The 18,540-nt window shown below is 38.4% G+C and overlaps 1 protein-coding gene across 1 annotated transcript in view; it reads right to left on the reverse strand.

Moving 5' to 3' along the window:
- Nucleotides 1-9,262: 9,262 nt before the first annotated feature.
- The window catches only part of YLPM1 (YLP motif containing 1), a 71,977-nt gene continuing 62,699 nt past the window's right edge, over nucleotides 9,263-18,540 (reverse strand). Inside the window, exons 19-21 of the mRNA XM_060262677.1 lie at nucleotides 13,738-13,868; nucleotides 10,086-10,267; nucleotides 9,263-9,648 (exon numbers count right to left, since the gene is read on the reverse strand). Coding sequence (XP_060118660.1) covers nucleotides 10,121-10,267; nucleotides 13,738-13,868 — 278 coding nt within the window. The 3' untranslated portion in view covers nucleotides 9,263-9,648; nucleotides 10,086-10,120. The remainder of the gene's footprint in view (nucleotides 9,649-10,085; nucleotides 10,268-13,737; nucleotides 13,869-18,540) is intronic.

Here is an 18,540-nt window from a genome sequence, read left to right on the forward strand (position 1 = left end):
ATTGTGTTACAAACAAGGCATAGAAAACTATTTTACATAAGATAATGATATATTAAGAAATATTGACCAGGTTTTTCATCTCATTTTAGGCTGCTGTTTGTTCTGAAACACTACAGGAATACAAGTGCATTAAGAATATGGGCATTATGATGGTTTATAGTTGCATGTAAGTCAACTACCTCCAAAATCGCCACAAATTTCCTTTAATATCTATACCCAATATTACCAAAAGAATACAAAGTCAGCATGTCTTTAAAGATGAAATTGATAATACAGCTGCAAATTTAGCCAGCCTATATTTTAAAGCACACACACATTCTCCTTTCCATAGATGGATGTTATGTGTGAATATTATTAACCTGCAAACATGTATGGGATGAATCAATCAGAGAATAAGCAAAGTTGGAGGAAGTTATCGCTGGAAGATAATACAGATAGAGTCAGGCTTCTAAGCACCTGGTCCAACACAGATGCATCGGTAGGCAGGCTGCTTTCAACATTAGCAAACAAAAATATTCAGTATGTGTGACTTTTTGTATTTAAAGGGTATTTTAAAATATTCATAAACAGTAGAAACACCACCTTTCATTCTATCATGGTATTGTTGCTGTCCAGAACTCCCTCCTCAAGTTGTATTTATACTGCGGATTGTCAGATGCTGCTAGCAAGTTACTATTTTATATGCTGCTATTTTTTCTGTTGACTGGGGAGATGAGATCAATTCATGGGAGTTCTAAGCAAAGTGTTTTCTGGTTTATATTCTGGCAAATGTCTAGCCCAGTAAAACAATAATTCTTCAGCTTTATGTGATTACAGCAGATCAGAATTACATGATGGAGCAAACAATACTGAAAAATATAATTTCTGTACAAAATTAGAGCGAATCCATGCTATTCCAATATTTGGCTGTCAAGACACCCTCTCAGAATATTCCAACTACTGAAATGCAGCACAAAAGCATGGACAGCAGCACAGAAAATCTCTTTCTAATGAGCTGATTTGTCCAGTTAGAGCATATGTATTCCCTTTGATTACAACTTTAATCCTCTGCAATGTCCAATGCTTCAGAGGAAATGTTTAAATAGACCCAAACAAATAGTGATATAGATATTCCACTCTTTTTATAAGTAAAAGCAGTCTAATAAGGCATCTTTAGTGTTCATTCAATACACCAGGAAAGTGTAAAACAACAAAGCTTGGGAAAATAGCAGATGTGTACACAAGAGAAAAGAACTTGTACAGAGTTGTCAGTCTTTGGGCTTATTCACACATGTAATTGGTGCATAGTGACTCAGATATGAGAGCCACCTTTACTGAGAAGTGCTGTTTAAAGTGATGCAATACGGAATCTGTCTAATATTTGCACTGCAATGGCTACTTCACACATTAAAGCCATAATATGATGCTTCTGTCACAAATTGGTAAATGTGAATATTATGAGCTCTTCCAGTCAACTCCCTACCCCAAATTCAACAACCTGGGAAAAAAGAAATTTCAGGGGGGCAGGGGAGATAGCAGTAGATGATGTGATCAAATTAAAGCCACAAAACTTTAACAAGAAATGCAAACATTGGTCTTGTGTGGTTTCTCTGCAACAAATGTTATTTGTGCTGTAATACATTTTACTGTAGCTTTCAACTAAAAACACTATACATAATTTTGGGAGATGTGCTTGCTGAGAAAATTGGGTATATACTACATCACTTACCATCTTCCTTTTGAAACTTTTGATCAGAAAGTTCAAATTCACAGTGGAGTGGCCAGATGAATGGTCAAAACCACAGAGTGTGGTGAAGTTAAGATCCATTCGCTTGAAAACAGGTTGAAAGTGACTTGATTTCCCAGGAGGACTGAGTAGTACAGTAAAGTACAAGTAAAACAGTGTCTGTGGCTGGTTATAGTGATGAGCAGCTGATTCCTATGCTGCTTTGTTGATGAATGAAAGCAATAACAAGGAGAAAGCACACTGGCTTTTTTCTGTGAGCCAGTAATGGCATCAGATTGGGAGAGAACAAATGCAGCACAGTTTGCAAACTTTTGAGGAAGAGTCTTTGTTTTTATTTGTGATATCCCAAGCACAATAAAGAGGACCACTTGCTAATTTGGAACTACATTTAACATGTTTGGTCTTTTCAGGGAGCTCAGTTTTCACAGCCTTAAGTAAATCAAGATGGAAGTAAATACACAGTGTCACTCCACATTCCCAATAGCATTCCTTACCTCACTGGAAGTCTCTATGCTAGACTGGATCAAATAATTAGTTCCTTTAACTCAAAGTTAAGTATTAATCAAATTTTGCCAGCTTCATTCATGTTTAAAAGAACACCCCCAAACCTTAGCCATTAGAAATCAGGCCCTGAGACACATATTATACATGCTTGTTGCAAATTTTAGCAGCACTTTTCATAACAGAACACATTGCTCACATAATCTAAATTTGAAAATTACACTTCTTAAATCGAAGACAATCCCATCAAAGGTACCTTCTGCAATCCTAGAGAATGCATGTTGTGCAGATGCCCTTATTTCATAGAAATGCAGGAAAAGTGAAGAATATGGTAACGGATGCCTTTCAGGTTCCATTAAAACTAAGCTTCTAGCTCTTGTGGTTGATTTTTCAGAATAAAAGAGTTCCAGTTGTGGGCAGGGCTGCAGTTGCTTTCCCTTCCCAACAACTAGCAAAATTAGAAGTTATACAAATTACTACACAAAAGAATAATTTAGGAAAACACAAGAAATCATGCATATCTACATCATTTATACAGGTTCAATAACTATTATTTTCTTAGTGCTGAATTTGTTTAGTTCTACAAACATGCAATTGTGTTTGTATGTGAAAGCACCTGCTATAATGCTAATGTTGTTGCTCCTGTGTAAGTATCTGCTGCATAAGCTGCTTTCAAATCATTGTGCAACATTGGACTAGAAAACAAGTTGTGAAACAGACATGTACTTGCATCCTCCTTCTGGTTCTGTATATCACTTTCCTTCCATTTGGTAGATCTAAGAGAGAGCCAGTGTGGTGCAGTGGTTACGAACAGTGGACTCTAATTTAGATCTGGGTTTGATTCCCCACTCCTCCTCCACATGAAGCCTGCTGGGTGACCTTGGGCCAGTCAGTTCTCTCAGAACTCTTTCAGATACACCTACCTCACAAGGTGCCTATTGTACAGACAGGAAAGGAAGAAGATTGTAAGCCCCTTTTGAGATTCCTTAAGGTAGAAAAAAGTGAGGTATAAAAACCAGTACATCTTCAATACCTTTATACTTACCTTACTTTGGAACAGTGGTTGCTTGTTCTCCTATGTGTGTTTCCTCACATACCTTCTTTCCTGAGTTTTATAAGACTAGTGCCAAAGGAAAGCAAATTGTCTGGATTATTATTGATGTGTGTCATCGTGGGCTACCAGCACTTATGCTCCATTGAAATGTGTCACAGTATCAAAGGAAGCAAAGTGGGAGAGCAAGCAATCATCCTACTGACCTGGCCAGGCCTCCTGATATTGTAGTTCATGTTGCTTTCATGTAAAAATGAGCTTGCTAGATCAGGCCAGTGATTCTGTCTTTAGAAGAGGCCAGACAGATGTCACTAGGGACTTCACAAAGTCCTATGGAGATAAGCCGTGCCATTTTTGGTCCAAGCGTATGGTAATCAGTGGAATGTTGCTCAGTTTGTATTTCTGTGTGATGGGTATACCCAACTATCAGCATGAGCACCTGCAATTAGTAAACACAGAATTTTCAGCAGCAAGTCCCCACAATGTACAACTGTCAGACATATTTCTTCAGGATATGCAGAAATGAAACTGTTGTCATTACAGTTGTCCCACATTGTAGGAGATGCCGCCACTCAGAGGAAAGCAAAATAGACTGCAACCAAAGGTATACAATGAATATTGTTACAAGGTGACAAGGAAACGGCTCAGGAAACCTGAGGGTGAAGAGCCTCCAGCTTACCTCCTCCCTGATTGATATAAACTATTCAATAAGAATAGTCCAGACTTTTTGATTTTGGCAAAATTTTATTGTTTATAGATGGTAGATGGGGAAATTGGTTTTGTTATATCTGAAAAAACGCTCTGCAAGTAAAAATAACAGCTGGCACATCTGATAAAAGTATTAACCAAACCCACTTGAGTTATTAGCTGCAGGGGCTTTTTTTTTGTTCTTTTATCTAGGTGAACATAACAACTAGTAATACCGATGGGCATTCTCAAATGATATGTTTCATTCTACCACCTCATTCTGCTGAAATGCAAACCCACAACTTTCCCCCCTTGACTACAAAACAAAAGCCTCAAATGAAGAAAAGAAAAAAGAAAAAAAAAGAGGAGTGAGGAATGATGAACTTTAAACTACAGAAAGTAATGGAAATACTGAAGCAATAAATAGAAAAACATCCACTAAGTAATACAGATGTCAGGAGCAATATTTAATATTTTATAAACATACTTTTTGCTCACGAAGAAAGCTCAGAAATTTAATTTACTGAGTACTCAACAAGTGAATGAAAAGTCTTACAACAATGAAAGGATTAATCCGTCACCAAAGAAGCTGGTTGGATTCACAAAATTTCACACTTGCAAAATGACTGCAAACAAAAATATACCCAGGATCAAATGAATAGGAGGGAATTATATTGATGTAAGCAAAGTTAACGTACTTCAAAAGGTGATAACTTTGGGGAAGCATCAATAGACAGGGCCCATCTCTGGAGTTCCAGATCTTCAGCTCCTGCCCACCAGGTTCAAGTCACAACAGTGAAAATGCTTTGATGGCCAATATGAACAAAATCACCTATTGAACCAGGTACAGCCTGAAGTCAGAAGATGCTGTTGTCACTGAATTCAAAGTCATCACAGTACTAATGAGCTGATAATCCAGGATGGTGAACTGGCCTATTTCATTTTATTGCTAGCAAGGTGTTAAAATATATAATAGCCAACTATCCTATTTTATTCAAAGTCTAAAAACAACAAAAATGAGAAAGTCAGTCAGAAATTCTGTAAGTGCCAGGGCTAAATTATGAAACCAGATAATTATGTTTATTGCCATGTGGAAAAGACAAATGGCTGCATCGGTTGGCAGAAAGAATGTAGAACAGGTGCAAAGTGAAAAAATATTTATTAAGTTCTTATGGACCCCAATGCATTTCACAATTCGCTTTATCAAAAGCAGCATCTACTGGATATATTCTTGGGTTATATAAAATACAGAGATGATCCAGGACCAAAAATTCCACTGAAGTCTGCCTTTTGTGCACCCAAAGAGGGTAGTTAATACTCTGTCACCAATAGCCGTTTTGGCAGCATTAACATAAATAATATGGAGCAAATGATTTGCGTTATATCTGGAATGAAAAGATCTCACTTGGCTTTGGAGGAGATGGGGGGGGGGGCGGAATAAAGATGTTCAACCAATGCCATGACAAATTTTAGTGTCAACATTTAATAAAGAAATTGATCTACAGCTTCCATAAGACTAGAGAGTCCTTCCTTGATTTATGTACCACAAAAATAGTGATTTTGTAATATGTACTCAGGAAATATTCGTTGACATCCTCCACAATTTTAAAAAGATGGACCAGAGGTTTCTGGGAGAGTTGTATCTGGGAGAGTAGCACAGCCAGTTTTCATCAGATTGCCTTTTCAGTTTTAGGTGCTGTCAGTGGTCATACTTAGAATTTTGTGTGGATCAGATCACACAGGAAACTTTGCCAGAGCCAAATTGCCAGGAAAAGGGGACACCATCATTTCATCAAGATGAAAAAGTCATAATAATGAATATAGTTTTACACATTTGATAGGGGGTAAGAAGTTTTCTTGTCTTCTTGCCAGATCTGCAGAAAGTTTGTTTTAAAACAGGGTTGTTTTTTTTTTAAAAATATTTTTGTAAAGACTGTAGCTTCATGTTTATTAATTTTCCAGGTTTTTAAAACAGGAGCTATCCAACTTTGTTAACATCAATGGACAGTTTTGTCACTGAATGTGATGGGAGGCTGACTCCACCTTAGTCTGTCATTCCTCTGTGCAGTCGATACATGCTAAGGTGAATCAATCTTGAGTGGCATCATGTCATGTTCAAAGTGAACAACGTATACAGCACCTATTTTTCTATGATCAGGCCATCTTGAGGGATGATTTTATTATTTTTAAGAATGTGTTATGATAAGCTCGTTGACTTCTCTCTGGACTGTACCATCCATGATGCAATCCATCAAGCATGAATAGTTACCAGTGAGAGTGTCATGTCAACCATCTAAAGGATGATAAGATTATTTCATTCATGGTCTATTTTTATTAGAATATAACAGAACAACTTCAGCAACATAATCTTGATGTTCAATTCCTTTTAAGGATGCAGAAATTTTGTTCTTTCCTCCCATTAATGTCAAAGGCAATAGAATGCTGTTTAGTCACAGGGGGCATTTAAATTTCATTGATGCGAAACACCCATTTTGATTTTTTTCTTACAGCAACCTTCTGGGATAATAAAAATTTAGCTAACATAAGATTTTGGAAAAAACTTCCAAAAAAATTAAAATGGAGTACTTAAATATATAAAAACTGTAAAAAACATTTTTTTTTTTGTTAAAGTAAATAAAATGTAAAAGCAGGCTGCCTCTGACCATTCTTGAATTTCTGCCCACTATAAGTAAGAAAAACAATCAAAGTCTAAAAACTTGGAATGTCTCATTCATGATATTCCAGTGCAGCAATTGCTGCATTTCAGTATGCACAGCAGAGATTTCCATAGATGGTGGAAACCATATGTAACCATTCTGAGAAATACTGGAGATAGGGAGAGAAAGCTAGACACAGGCATGCAAGAAGTTCACCTCAGTGTGTATAAGTGGTCTCAAGTAATATATAAATTACTGTAGTACATAAAAAAGCTTGGTTGCACCAAAAAGAGAACCAATGGTGGTGGTGAAACCAAGCTAAAGCAGCAATAATGGTGGAATATAATAATCTAAAGGAGAAATTTAACATGATTGTCATCATACCATGAACATGATACTTTTCTGAAATTGTGCATGTCTACTGTCTTATTTAAATCTGATCTCCTTGCCTACATTTACAGCTTTAGCACACCAAGGATTTACAGTCCAGGCAGGCACTCTGCTGGTATCCCAAAACTGCATGAATAGTAACCATAAATGTGATATTGAGTGTTTGCCATAGATATGCTTTTTTTGCTCATCTTAGGTGGACTTCACTGCAAACACTGCCACAAAGAATCATGAGAGAATGCAGTCCCACCACAATGAATTTGATTCCACTGTTGAGTGTTCTGGTAGCCTATGCTTAGCCTACACTCAAATAAAACTGATTTGATTATGTATGTCTTGCCTTTCTTCCATGGAATACAAGGCTGTCTAGCATAGGTTTGCCACATAGACCAACATCCGGGGGTGTGACCAGACCAAGACTTTGTTAGCTCTACTTGAGATCCAGCATAATGTAGTAGTTAAGAGCGATGGACCTTAATCTGGAGAACAGGGTATGATTCCCTACTTCTCCACCTGAAGCCTGCTGGGTGATCTTGGGCCAGTCTCAGTTCATTCAGAACTCTCACAGCCCCACCAGTCTCACAAAGTGCTTGTTGTGTGGAGAGGAAGGGAAAGGCAACTATAAGCCACTTTAAGACTTAAGGTAGGAAAAAAGTGTGGTATAAAAACCTCTTCTACCTTGTCTTTATCCTCATTCAACTGGATTCAAGATTATCCTTGTGAGCTGCTAGTAACACATACAAATTAACAAGCTATTCCAATAGGTTGAAAGCAAGTTGCTGCAAATGGTGAAGATAAATATAGCACTGAGCTTTTGAACAGGCTTAAGTTTGAACAGAATGTCTTTATATTCAAAGACATGTTGTCATTTTGAACCAAAACATATCCTGTTGGCAGTGTTCATCCATACTTCTTCAGCAACACACAGAAGTGATCTTTGGAATAATACATTTTTAAACAAGATTACCAAGGCTCATGGGCTTTTATGCTTCACTTAGTACAACAGCAGCAAACCATATCATTTTGCAAAGTATATTGGCAGAAGCAATTCATGCCCATTTCTGGAGGGGAAAGAAGGAGAAACTGTAAAATGAGGCTGATTCAGAAAAGCCGTGCATAATTAGATAGAAATCAACTATAAAAATGACAATGAAAAAAGGATCACCCAAGTGTTAAAGTAAGATATTTTCCTGAGCATCTCTGTCTCAGAGATCCATTTATCACATTACTTGAAAACATAACAGATCCCCTTAGTCTTCTCATCAAATGGCGGGTTTTATTTAGTCATGCAATTTTTGACCCTGACAAGGTTACAAAAGCATCCAGCTTCCTAGCTCCTTGCAAATAACAGCTCTTACTTGCTGATAATATGGGTCCAAAAATAACTTACCAACAAAAAGTCATACTACTGCATAATGGAAAAGTATACATATGAATACATTTTTGTGGCCTTTTAACAGTCTGCATGCATTCAAGTATTTGATCATTCATACTGGGAACAGCTTTCAAATTTATACATAATTAATCAGTGTAGAAAATGTCAAACAAGTGCATTACCATACTAAACTATTCATCAGCTAAAGAGCAGCCTTCCTTCACTGTAGCAAAATGCTCTGATCAGTACTAATGTATTCATGAACTGAAAACATTGCAAGGCAATCAGCTATGAAGACTGGCCTGCAAGCATTGTTGAAGCAGCTTTCAAGCCTGTATATTTTAATACAGAAACAAAGACAGCAGTTTCAAACGTTTAACCAATTGAAATGATCTCATTCAGGCAGTGCGGTACCTTTCATTTATATAATTCACAACACTAACCACTAGATGAGGAATTTGGAAGGAGATAAACAACTAAGTTTGTTCATCAGTAAATATGTGAAGCTATGTATGGAATTTGACAGAGAGAACGCAGTATATGGAGTCATTCAGCCATCCTCTAGGAGAAAGATAACTTTCTCCTTCTTGAGACAACAGGGGTTTTTCGGTCTCTTTTTCTACACCAGTGCTCTCTGATGTCAGCACGCAAACTTAATTTTTGTCTAACAAGTAATTTTGTATCTTTAGAGAAGACTTAAAAAGATATGACTCATAAGGTCCAAAAATGATTTCTGGATCATCGTTGAGTGGGTCATTCCTAAGTCTTCTGCCATATTGGTTTCTGACATTCTTTCAAGAGATGGAGCCCATATTTTAAAGGTAAACACATTGACAGACACACACCACAACCCATATCATTCATGGCCGACTACATTATTCACTGGGTTCATAGTGAAAGTTTATTGTTCCATTTTGTAGTACAATCAACTACAAAGTTTGTACAGTATAAAATAATAGCCACAAAGCAACAAAGCAATGGTAAATGCAGATATTCTGTGACAAAAACAGCAGTGGAAATGTTCTTGGCCTAATCTTTCCATTCTACTGCACGCATAAAAGCTAGAACTACTATGTTAACACAAAAACCTTCTTTCACATTTAGGTGCAATGGGATTCCATGTAACTTGGGGCTGCTGGACATCACTAGTCAAAATTTTAAAGAACACAACAAAATAAAAAGTTTCTAAAGAAAGAAACCCCCACAATGCTCAAGATGGGGGAATGCCACCCCGCGTTCAGTTCTCATCAAAGCTAATGGCCTGCAGAGAAAAGAAAATTATTAAAGAGAATCAATCAGTACCTAGTCAATGTGAAAAATAATCACACTGCTGACATTTGCCATCCTTATAAAGTTTATAACTAGACATCTTAACTCTGGCATTCAGTTTCCTCCAGTCATCACATATCACAATGGAAATTAGACATCAACGACGATTCACAATTGACAAGTCAAATGTATTGCATCTCAGCTTGCGTTCCCACGTTTGTCAAGATCTTGTACAACCAATGTCTAGGCACTATAATGTATAAGGTGGAACTACAAAGTGTTGCACGAGATATTGCAAAAGCATAATTGTGCTGTGTTTTTTTGTGGTTCTATCTGCATGCTGCTGTATCGAAGCCAATATTTAGAGAATTCTTCCCACATTTTCAACCCTCCCTCCCACATTAAAGACAAAAGAGGCTTAGCACTTACCTTAAAAGGTAGAAAAATCCCAAGAAAAAATCGTATCAGATATACTTGGTGCGATTGAGGGCTCTCTCAGCAAGATGTCCACTTTCATCTGTGATTTTCTCCCAATCTGTCTGTCCAACAACAAAACCAATGGCCCTTTTTCTGTCTGCATCCTTTTTCTCTTCGAGGTCTGCCCACCTCACCTACAAAGAATAGTGTCAGGACGATACTCACTTCAGAAAAAGTAGTGAGACATTTTTCATCCCAATACAGTTTTGCATATAGCAAAGATCTAAGAGTATGCAGAAAAAGCATAGCCACCCACCCCGTTGCTGAGTATCTGAAAACTGAATACCTTATGAGCTTTATGAGAAACGGACAAAGCTTAAGCCCTGACCACTTTCAGTTCTGGAATTTTACAAGCTGCCATACTATCCTTGTACTTATTCCTGTTTCTAAACATCCCAATGAAAATTTTGCCTATAAGAAAAGAATAAAAGACAGCACAGGAGCATTCTTGTCTTGCCTCCATAATGAAAGAATTATGGTCCCACACAGGAAAAAAATAATCTTGAATACTTTTCCAGCCAAGAAAACAGGATTGCATGTACCTGAAACTGTTGTTCATCAAGCAGCCTTCTGTGAAGGCATTCATGTGACCTATATCAGTGCAGTACAAATGTGGGACTGCACAGAAGACACAAAGATGAATTTGCAATTCTATAATTCACTACTGGACACCATACCATGTAGCATCCAATCCGCTAGCCAGATGAACTTGCACACAGAACATAGGTTACTGCACACAGTGTACTTCTTTCCCATCCCATTTTTCTCTTCTGCATATTTCTAACAAGAAGTAACAAAAAGACTTGTGATATTGGTGTTTGTATTTCTGGGTAATATGTGAATGGAGAAGATGCACAATCTCTTGTGCAATGAAGTACGCTGCTTCCACACATTCATTGGGAATTCATGTGTCTTGTCCTAGAGGAGTTGTTCCAAGTTTTCTCTTTGAATGTTTTTTGAACAAATTAATAGGGAAAGTGCTTTGCCCAAGCAGTAAAAGATGTTACTTCTTTTCTGAACATGTGAAAAGGTTGTACAATGTTTTTGCTCCTTCCTTATTACTGAAGTTCTCTCCTGAGACACTCCAAGGAAATGTGTTTCAGTTTACTTGCCATTTGTACACATGCATGCTTATGTAGTATGTATGGAGTTGGCGTATATACATGCCAGTGGTTTATTGAGGCTATATCACTGGGAAGTATAGTCTCAGTTTTAGTTAAACTTAGTTCTCTTGGGTTCCAGCAAAGATCTGGAGTGTAGGGAATACAAAAATATCCACTAGTCCAATGGCTAGCATAACTCATTAAGGTCCAGTATCTCCCATCTGTATTATTTACCTGCACAAACTATGTAAAGCTGCCCTGAGCCTGCTTCGGCGGGGAGGGCGGGATACAAATTAAAAATTATTATTATTATTATAAATCAGATGGTGATGTTACTCCAGAGGACTTTGGAGGCCAATGGATATAGGAAAAATAACACAGGCGACTCCCCCCCCCCCAAGGTAAAAAACAAGAGGGAGTCTCATTCATAATTAAGGCCCAAAAGCTATTTAATTTCCTGTATGGAAATTAAGATCACATAAAATTCCATCTCATGACAAAGCACACAGGAGTCCTATGAGAAAGTATGCAATGTCCTATGAAAAAGTCCAATGAGAAAGCTTGCTTCTGGGCTCACTCAGATCATCCAGGTACCAGCCTCCCACACGTAAGAATGGCCAATACCTGTAGGATACTGACACACATTGAAGGACATATAACTGGGATCTCAGAATACCTAGCTTATCCAGATAGGGCAATCTAGACTGCTTCCTGCTTCGGTCACAAAAACTGACCCATCCTCTGTCGAATTAAAACTGCTTCACAGCATCCTCCAGTGAGGTAACATTTGAATCCTGAAAACTAGCCCCCTCCCCCCCAAAAGTAGGAAATATGATATGAAACTCAAGGTCCAATTAGGCTTCATTTAGATCCTTTTCCATACCTCTTCACCACCAAAACATTTCATGTACTTCAGGATAAAACAGAGCATGCCTTAATCACTCTCCTCTTACTGCCACACTCTGTACTCCAATCAAATGCTCTCTTACCTGCTCTTCTCTACCCAGCCACTTTCCAATACTGCCATGGCCTTAGATTCTCCTCAGTAACCTGACTTGTATCCTTCTGCCTATGACTACCCAAGCCCTCCATGCTACTCACTCCAGATCACTGCTGGTACCCTGGTTCCATTTCTTGATGGCACCCTCCTTCTACAGCCACTAACCCAAAGCCCTCTTAGTACTCTGTGCTGGTGCTTCCATCCTCCCTAAATACTTTCACTGTCTCATGCCCTGCCCAGTCCCTCACCTGTGATTCTCAACTGACTCCTCCCCCTCCTTATCCATCTGACCACCTCCAAATGGCTCCTCACACAACCGCTCATGGACTCATCCTCTGTCCCTCACCTTTTCATCCACTCCGGTTCTCTCTGAACCTACAAGTCACACTTCCCCTTGGATGGAACCCCTCTGGGACTAGCCACAGATGGAATACATCTACTGTTTGTAAATGTATTTTTGCCTCATATATTTGCCTCTTCTGGCCACTTATTAATAAATGTTAGATGTAGTCAACAAAAGGGTCTCTCTCTTTGCTGGGGAAATAGCACAGCAAACACACATGTCTATATACACAGATCCTGTGACCTGTAATACCCAGGTCAGGGTGTGAGAATACCAACATGAATCTACCTGCTCCTGAACTGAGATAGAAGAACTGAGGCAGCAAAGAGTACAAAGACGTGCTGAACAAATTTACTCACCCTCAAGAGTTTTCTAGCAGAAAGTGTAATAAAATAAAGGGAGGGGGAGTACGCTTCCCCATTTGCAGATTTTTCACATTCCCTCTGCAAAGTCCAACAGAAGAGTGTGAAGCTGAGGAGAGGGATTACATTCCTGTGCTAAGACAATTGGGTCAATGAGTCCATGACTCTAATGCATTTGCACACTTAGTTGACAACTTAAGAGTAGAATGCAGATGGGGAAGCACATTATTATTATTATTATTACTAAAAGTAATGCGGTATCGATGGACTACATCTGTGCTGCATTACTGTCAGTGGGATGCACATCCGCATCCACATTTGGCCTCAATTTAATAATGTACAACTATTTGCAATCAGAGTTGAATCAGGGTAAAAGTCTTGCTGTGGCACTGTGGGGAATGAGAGCTGGCTGCCTCAGCATCAAGGGGGTGTGATTTCCCCAGAAGACCAATGGCCACAAACATGCATTCAATGAATCAAAGAGTGGAAAGAAAGACACTTTTGAAACAAAAACTGATCCTGATGAAAATTCAGTGGGGCACAAAATTCCCATTTCCGTTGATTATGCAATGATTTGTCATTGTCTGCTTTCACCCCCTCTTTGGTCCTATGCACCACACACTCATGACTGAGACCATGCTTCTGAAAATGTTTTGTAAGAGAAATGGAAACTCAATGAACAATGAAAATTAATGCAATGACCTTACAGATGAACTAAATTAGAAGACTGCTGCTTTGTGAAATGCTTCTGAAGTGAGTCTCTCTGAAACTTTAAATCCAAAATGATATTTATTACCCTCTTCTTTCCAGGTTCAGAAGCACGGGTATCATAGTCATCGGGAAGCTGAAGATAATCTTCCATTCTGCTGGCAATTGCCTCCCAATCACGTTTCCGCTTAGCACCAGTTCGCAGCCCATCCAATTTGTCTGAGAACAAACACATAGAGTTAAAGAAGAAAATTTGTGTGATGCCCAACACAAACAAGATAACTGGGAATGCTTTCAAGAGGGCATGATGGTATGTTATAGCAGCGTAAACTGCAAATTCCTGTGTATCTTCGGAAGTGTGATAATTTCTCAGTAGATAAGCCCATTATCATCTTTTAAAGTCAATCTTGTGCCTGTAATATATGATTATATGTATGCAGAAGGGAGAAATGCTTATTGGTCTTGGATGATCCTGGCAGAGTCCATAAACTGTAGCAGTACTTGAATGTGTTTTGAAAACTAACACTCCAGTTATCAGCAGTTTAATGGTCAAAAGTAATGATTAATGCCTTGTGTTAGGTTAACTCTGCCTGCAGAGCAGAATGTCAGCTACAGGAGGGCTGAGACTGCCCACAGCTTACCATTTTCTTCTTTTGGTTGAACTAAAGGACTGATCTGTCATTCCACTGTAGTCACCTTTTCCTTAAGGATATCGTTAAAACCTTTTGTTTTTATAGAGCAGGTTTCTATTATGACATGTGAACTGGTATGAATATGTGAAACTGACTTAATGAACTACAAAGACTTTCTTTCCTGCTATCTGCAGGAAATGATTATGATACTAGGCAGCAGACTGTATCAAAACATTAAATGGTTTTGATAACTGTTCCGTGTGTAAGAGCAAAATATTGAATTTCAGGGTTATATGTAGACTAAATGACTACTAGAGATTTCTAAAAATTAGAAAACTTTGTCTCCTACCTATTTGTACGAAAGCTGCATATTTGCCATAATGCAGAAAATTTCATTTTTAATGTAGCAAGCAAAAATAGCAGCTATATGTAATTTAACATCAAATGACAGCATACACTGCTGTATTTTGAAGCAGAGTTCATGAATTCACAGTACCACCCATTCAAGACTACAAATATGGCATGTGAATTGTCAATCACATTTATTCATAATGATGATATGTCTTTAATTAACTATAGCTACTATTGTAAACAGCTAACTTTTACTGTATTTTTACAAGCATCAGCTAAATATCACCAAGGATATCCTAATCAAAGTGGCATTTTCAGCACCAGAGAAAGCTGCCATTTGCCAATACCCAGACATGGGAATTACTCCAAAATGGTTTTGAAATTGATTCACAAGTTAGCTTCATAAGCCATTTTCTTTTAAAGGGCTTACATTACAAACAACCCCAGATTGCAAAATGCACTCAAGAGAGAAACATATAGTCACATTTAAGAACATGAGGCATCATAAGTTACAAAAGTATAGGCACAAGATACAGGCCATATGGAACTTCTCAAACAACTAGAAACAGGATCAAAATAGCCTGATGCAGATCAGAAAGAATTCCATTCACAGATTGTTAATTTTCCATTCCATCTGCAGCCTGTCCACAGTGCCAAACGTAATTCCAAGGGGTTCCCTTGACTTTCAGGAGCACATGGTGGTGTTTGAGGAGTAGGGTGTGTAGAAGGGACTACAGGGCTGGCAAGGGAATAAAAGCTTTGTTGTACACAGGGTTTTTTTGGATCTCAGATCAAACGTCAGATTGTTCTCAATAAAAGTTTCAGCTAGTAGTACATAGTTGAGATCACCAATATATTAAGATCACCAGCACAGGACTATTTAATAGTGTATGAGGACTGTGTAATGATTGGATTAAAGAAAAGGATGAGATAAGTACTAAGCAGATTTATCTTTGTTCAGCAAACTACGATATTATACTTGGATTTCTTGAATTGTTTCCAAGTTTCATTCCTCGTTATGCTTTTTAAAAATGTAATCATATTAAAATCCTGCAAAATATGATGAATACTCACCTCAATAATTACAAAAGGACCAAAGAGCAGCTTATGATGCAAACAGCTAGACTCTGAATCAATTTGTTTCTATGAGGTTTGATTTTTGTATTGAAAGAACTTTGAAACAAATGTAGGAAAGCACTTATTTCAAGAAAGAACATCAGAGATGGACTCACGGCAACACAGCAGCAGTTAAAAATATAACCAGGCACATTGCTTTGTTTGTACACACACTATGTAAGAAGTCTATAGGTACACAGTATTCAGAAGAATGCATCCCCAGTAAAACTTGGACTGCAGTTCTTCTTTTAACTTACAGGGAAGAAAATCACCACCTAAAGTTCAACATCTTATATACTGCTATGAATCAGGAATATAATACAGAAAGGCATTTTACCAACTGTCTAGAGCAGGGTTTCCCAAATTTTTCTTTCCCGTGGCCCGGTTATTTTTACATTTCTCCTTTGTGACTCACTAAGATTTGGGGGTGGAGCCGGGAGACAGGAATTATGTCATTTCCTGTGGTGTCAAGAGCCAAGTGATGTCACTTCTGGGGCACACTGAACCAAAACTCCACCTTTTCCTGTGATGTCACTTCCAGAATGTCCACCAGTGGGGCCAGGGCACTAGAAGCCCTCCCACTGTTGCTTCCCCCCCTCCCAGCACCAAGAATACAGACAGAGCATCACTTGCAGGGAAAGAAAGAAAGAACATACTCCAAGGCACAGAAAAGCTCATACCTTGAAGAACACTTAATGGGTCTAAAGTGCCAGTGGACGCCAGCTTTTCTCTCAAACACTGGGAGGGGGGAGAAGGAAGGAGAGGCAGCCCAGCTCCTCTCTGCATAGCACAGAGACAGGGGATGGAAGGAAGCCAAACAGAGCTCAGACTTTGCAGCCTGTGTCAGTCTTCAAGGCTAGCTTTTCTCTGCACAACAGAGAGACGAGGGAAGGAAGGAAGCAGAGCAAAGGTCATGCTTTGCTGGGGGTGGGGCTAGCTTTGCTGGGGACGGGGCTAGCTTTGGCTTTTCTTGTGACCCGGTAGTGAGGTTTCCGGTACTGGGTCACGACCCTGCAAATGGGAAACACTGGTCTAGAGACCATCCACAGAGCAGGACTCTGGACAGCTCGCTTAGTTCACAACATTCAAACATAATTTAAGCTTCAGGTTTACTTTAGAAGATGGACAATACCGCTTGTTGACACTAGTGATTTTGCCTTTAATAATTTCTTCCTTACTGTAAACATGTTACTACTGGACTCGGGCTCAATTCTCATACTAATAATCTCAAAAGAATACTGTATGTTCATAGCAATCATATGACAACCAGCCACACCACTACACTGAGTGAAGCCAGTCACAGATTCACAAACACTTACCTACATGTCACTTGCAGCATCCACTCTCCATTACAATCCAACTATTTTATATTGTCTGCTCCAATACTGTAGCTGGGAATCACAGTAATCCCCAGTCACAGTGTAAAGGAAGCATTTTTCCCAACGTAACTCTTTGCTTCATGCCCATGGGATGCAGCACAGAGTGTAGCCTCACCATCTGCCATATTTCTGCATATATGGATATATAGAGAACATCAGGAATCTTGGCCACCAGCATTAAGACTTTGGAGATCTAAGCATCCTAGAAAACTGAAAGTACGTGGAGCCAACTAAGATGCTGAAATGATCACACGGAATATGTGTGAAAGAGAGATTGTATGACGTGTCTAGGTTGACTTCAGGATAAAATCATGTGACAGCTCTCAGATTCTTGGCTTATGCATTTGGACATAAAAACTGCTGCATTAGAAAGCAACAACCTTGAATGGAAGCTGTGTTTTGTGTGCATTTGTGTATGACAGTTACGTAACTATTCCCATTAAAATACTATTATATTACATGCAAAATATAACAAAATCATGACCTTATGCAATTAGCTTAAAGATACAACTAAGATGTCAATTCTATAAATGCATGTGTAGGATAGGGTTCTGTAGGATTCTCCCCCCACCTCATCCCAGCAGTCCCTTTTCAATGGACATGCTACAGGTTTACGGAAGTCATTATATTCCTCTACGGTGTCAACAACGCATCAACAGAGCACAGCGGAAAGTGTCAAGGACTGATAAAATTTGTTTTATGAAAATACCCCCAACAATAATTAAATAGAGTTTCTCTTACTGTACCATAAGTGTTATGGCATGTAAACAGGATTCAGTACCAAGTACCAATATTCAGAGTAATTATTCCAAGAGCTTCGGCATACACTTACACACACTCAACCAGCTAGATTGTTAAATAAATGCAACTCAAAGTAATAATTTTCATACATAAATATAGAAACAGCAATTAGGTAGGATAGCAAATCCATCTTTGCACTGATTTGCTTCAAAATATTCAGCTCCAAGAATATGAAAGAACATGGGACTGAGCACTCTTAGACCCAATACTGAAATATATATCTCTCTCTGATTTAAATCAGTATATGATAACAGAATTGAAGCATCATGGAAATTCCCTTATAGCAACACAAGCACCATTGTTCAGCATTATTGCATGCATTGAAACTTCTTGATTCTTGCCAGGGAAATTTTGCTACAAAAAAGAGCAAACAATATCACAATGTTTAAAAAGAAGGTAATTTGAATAAGATATACTCTTATGAATCATATGAAAAAGACTCATCTATACGGGCTCTAAGTGAGTAATTTTGACAGGCCTGCTTTTGAAAGAACATACCAATAATATGGCTGTTTGTAATTGGACTCAAAACTAGGAAAGCACATGCTCAAGCTGCCCAGTCAAATCACTGTTTTACAGCATTGACCTCTAAGAAAACAAAATGCTATGATT

Source organism: Heteronotia binoei, chromosome 21, assembly GCF_032191835.1.
Source record: "Heteronotia binoei isolate CCM8104 ecotype False Entrance Well chromosome 21, APGP_CSIRO_Hbin_v1, whole genome shotgun sequence".
NCBI classification, from domain to species: Eukaryota; Metazoa; Chordata; class Lepidosauria; order Squamata; family Gekkonidae; genus Heteronotia; species Heteronotia binoei.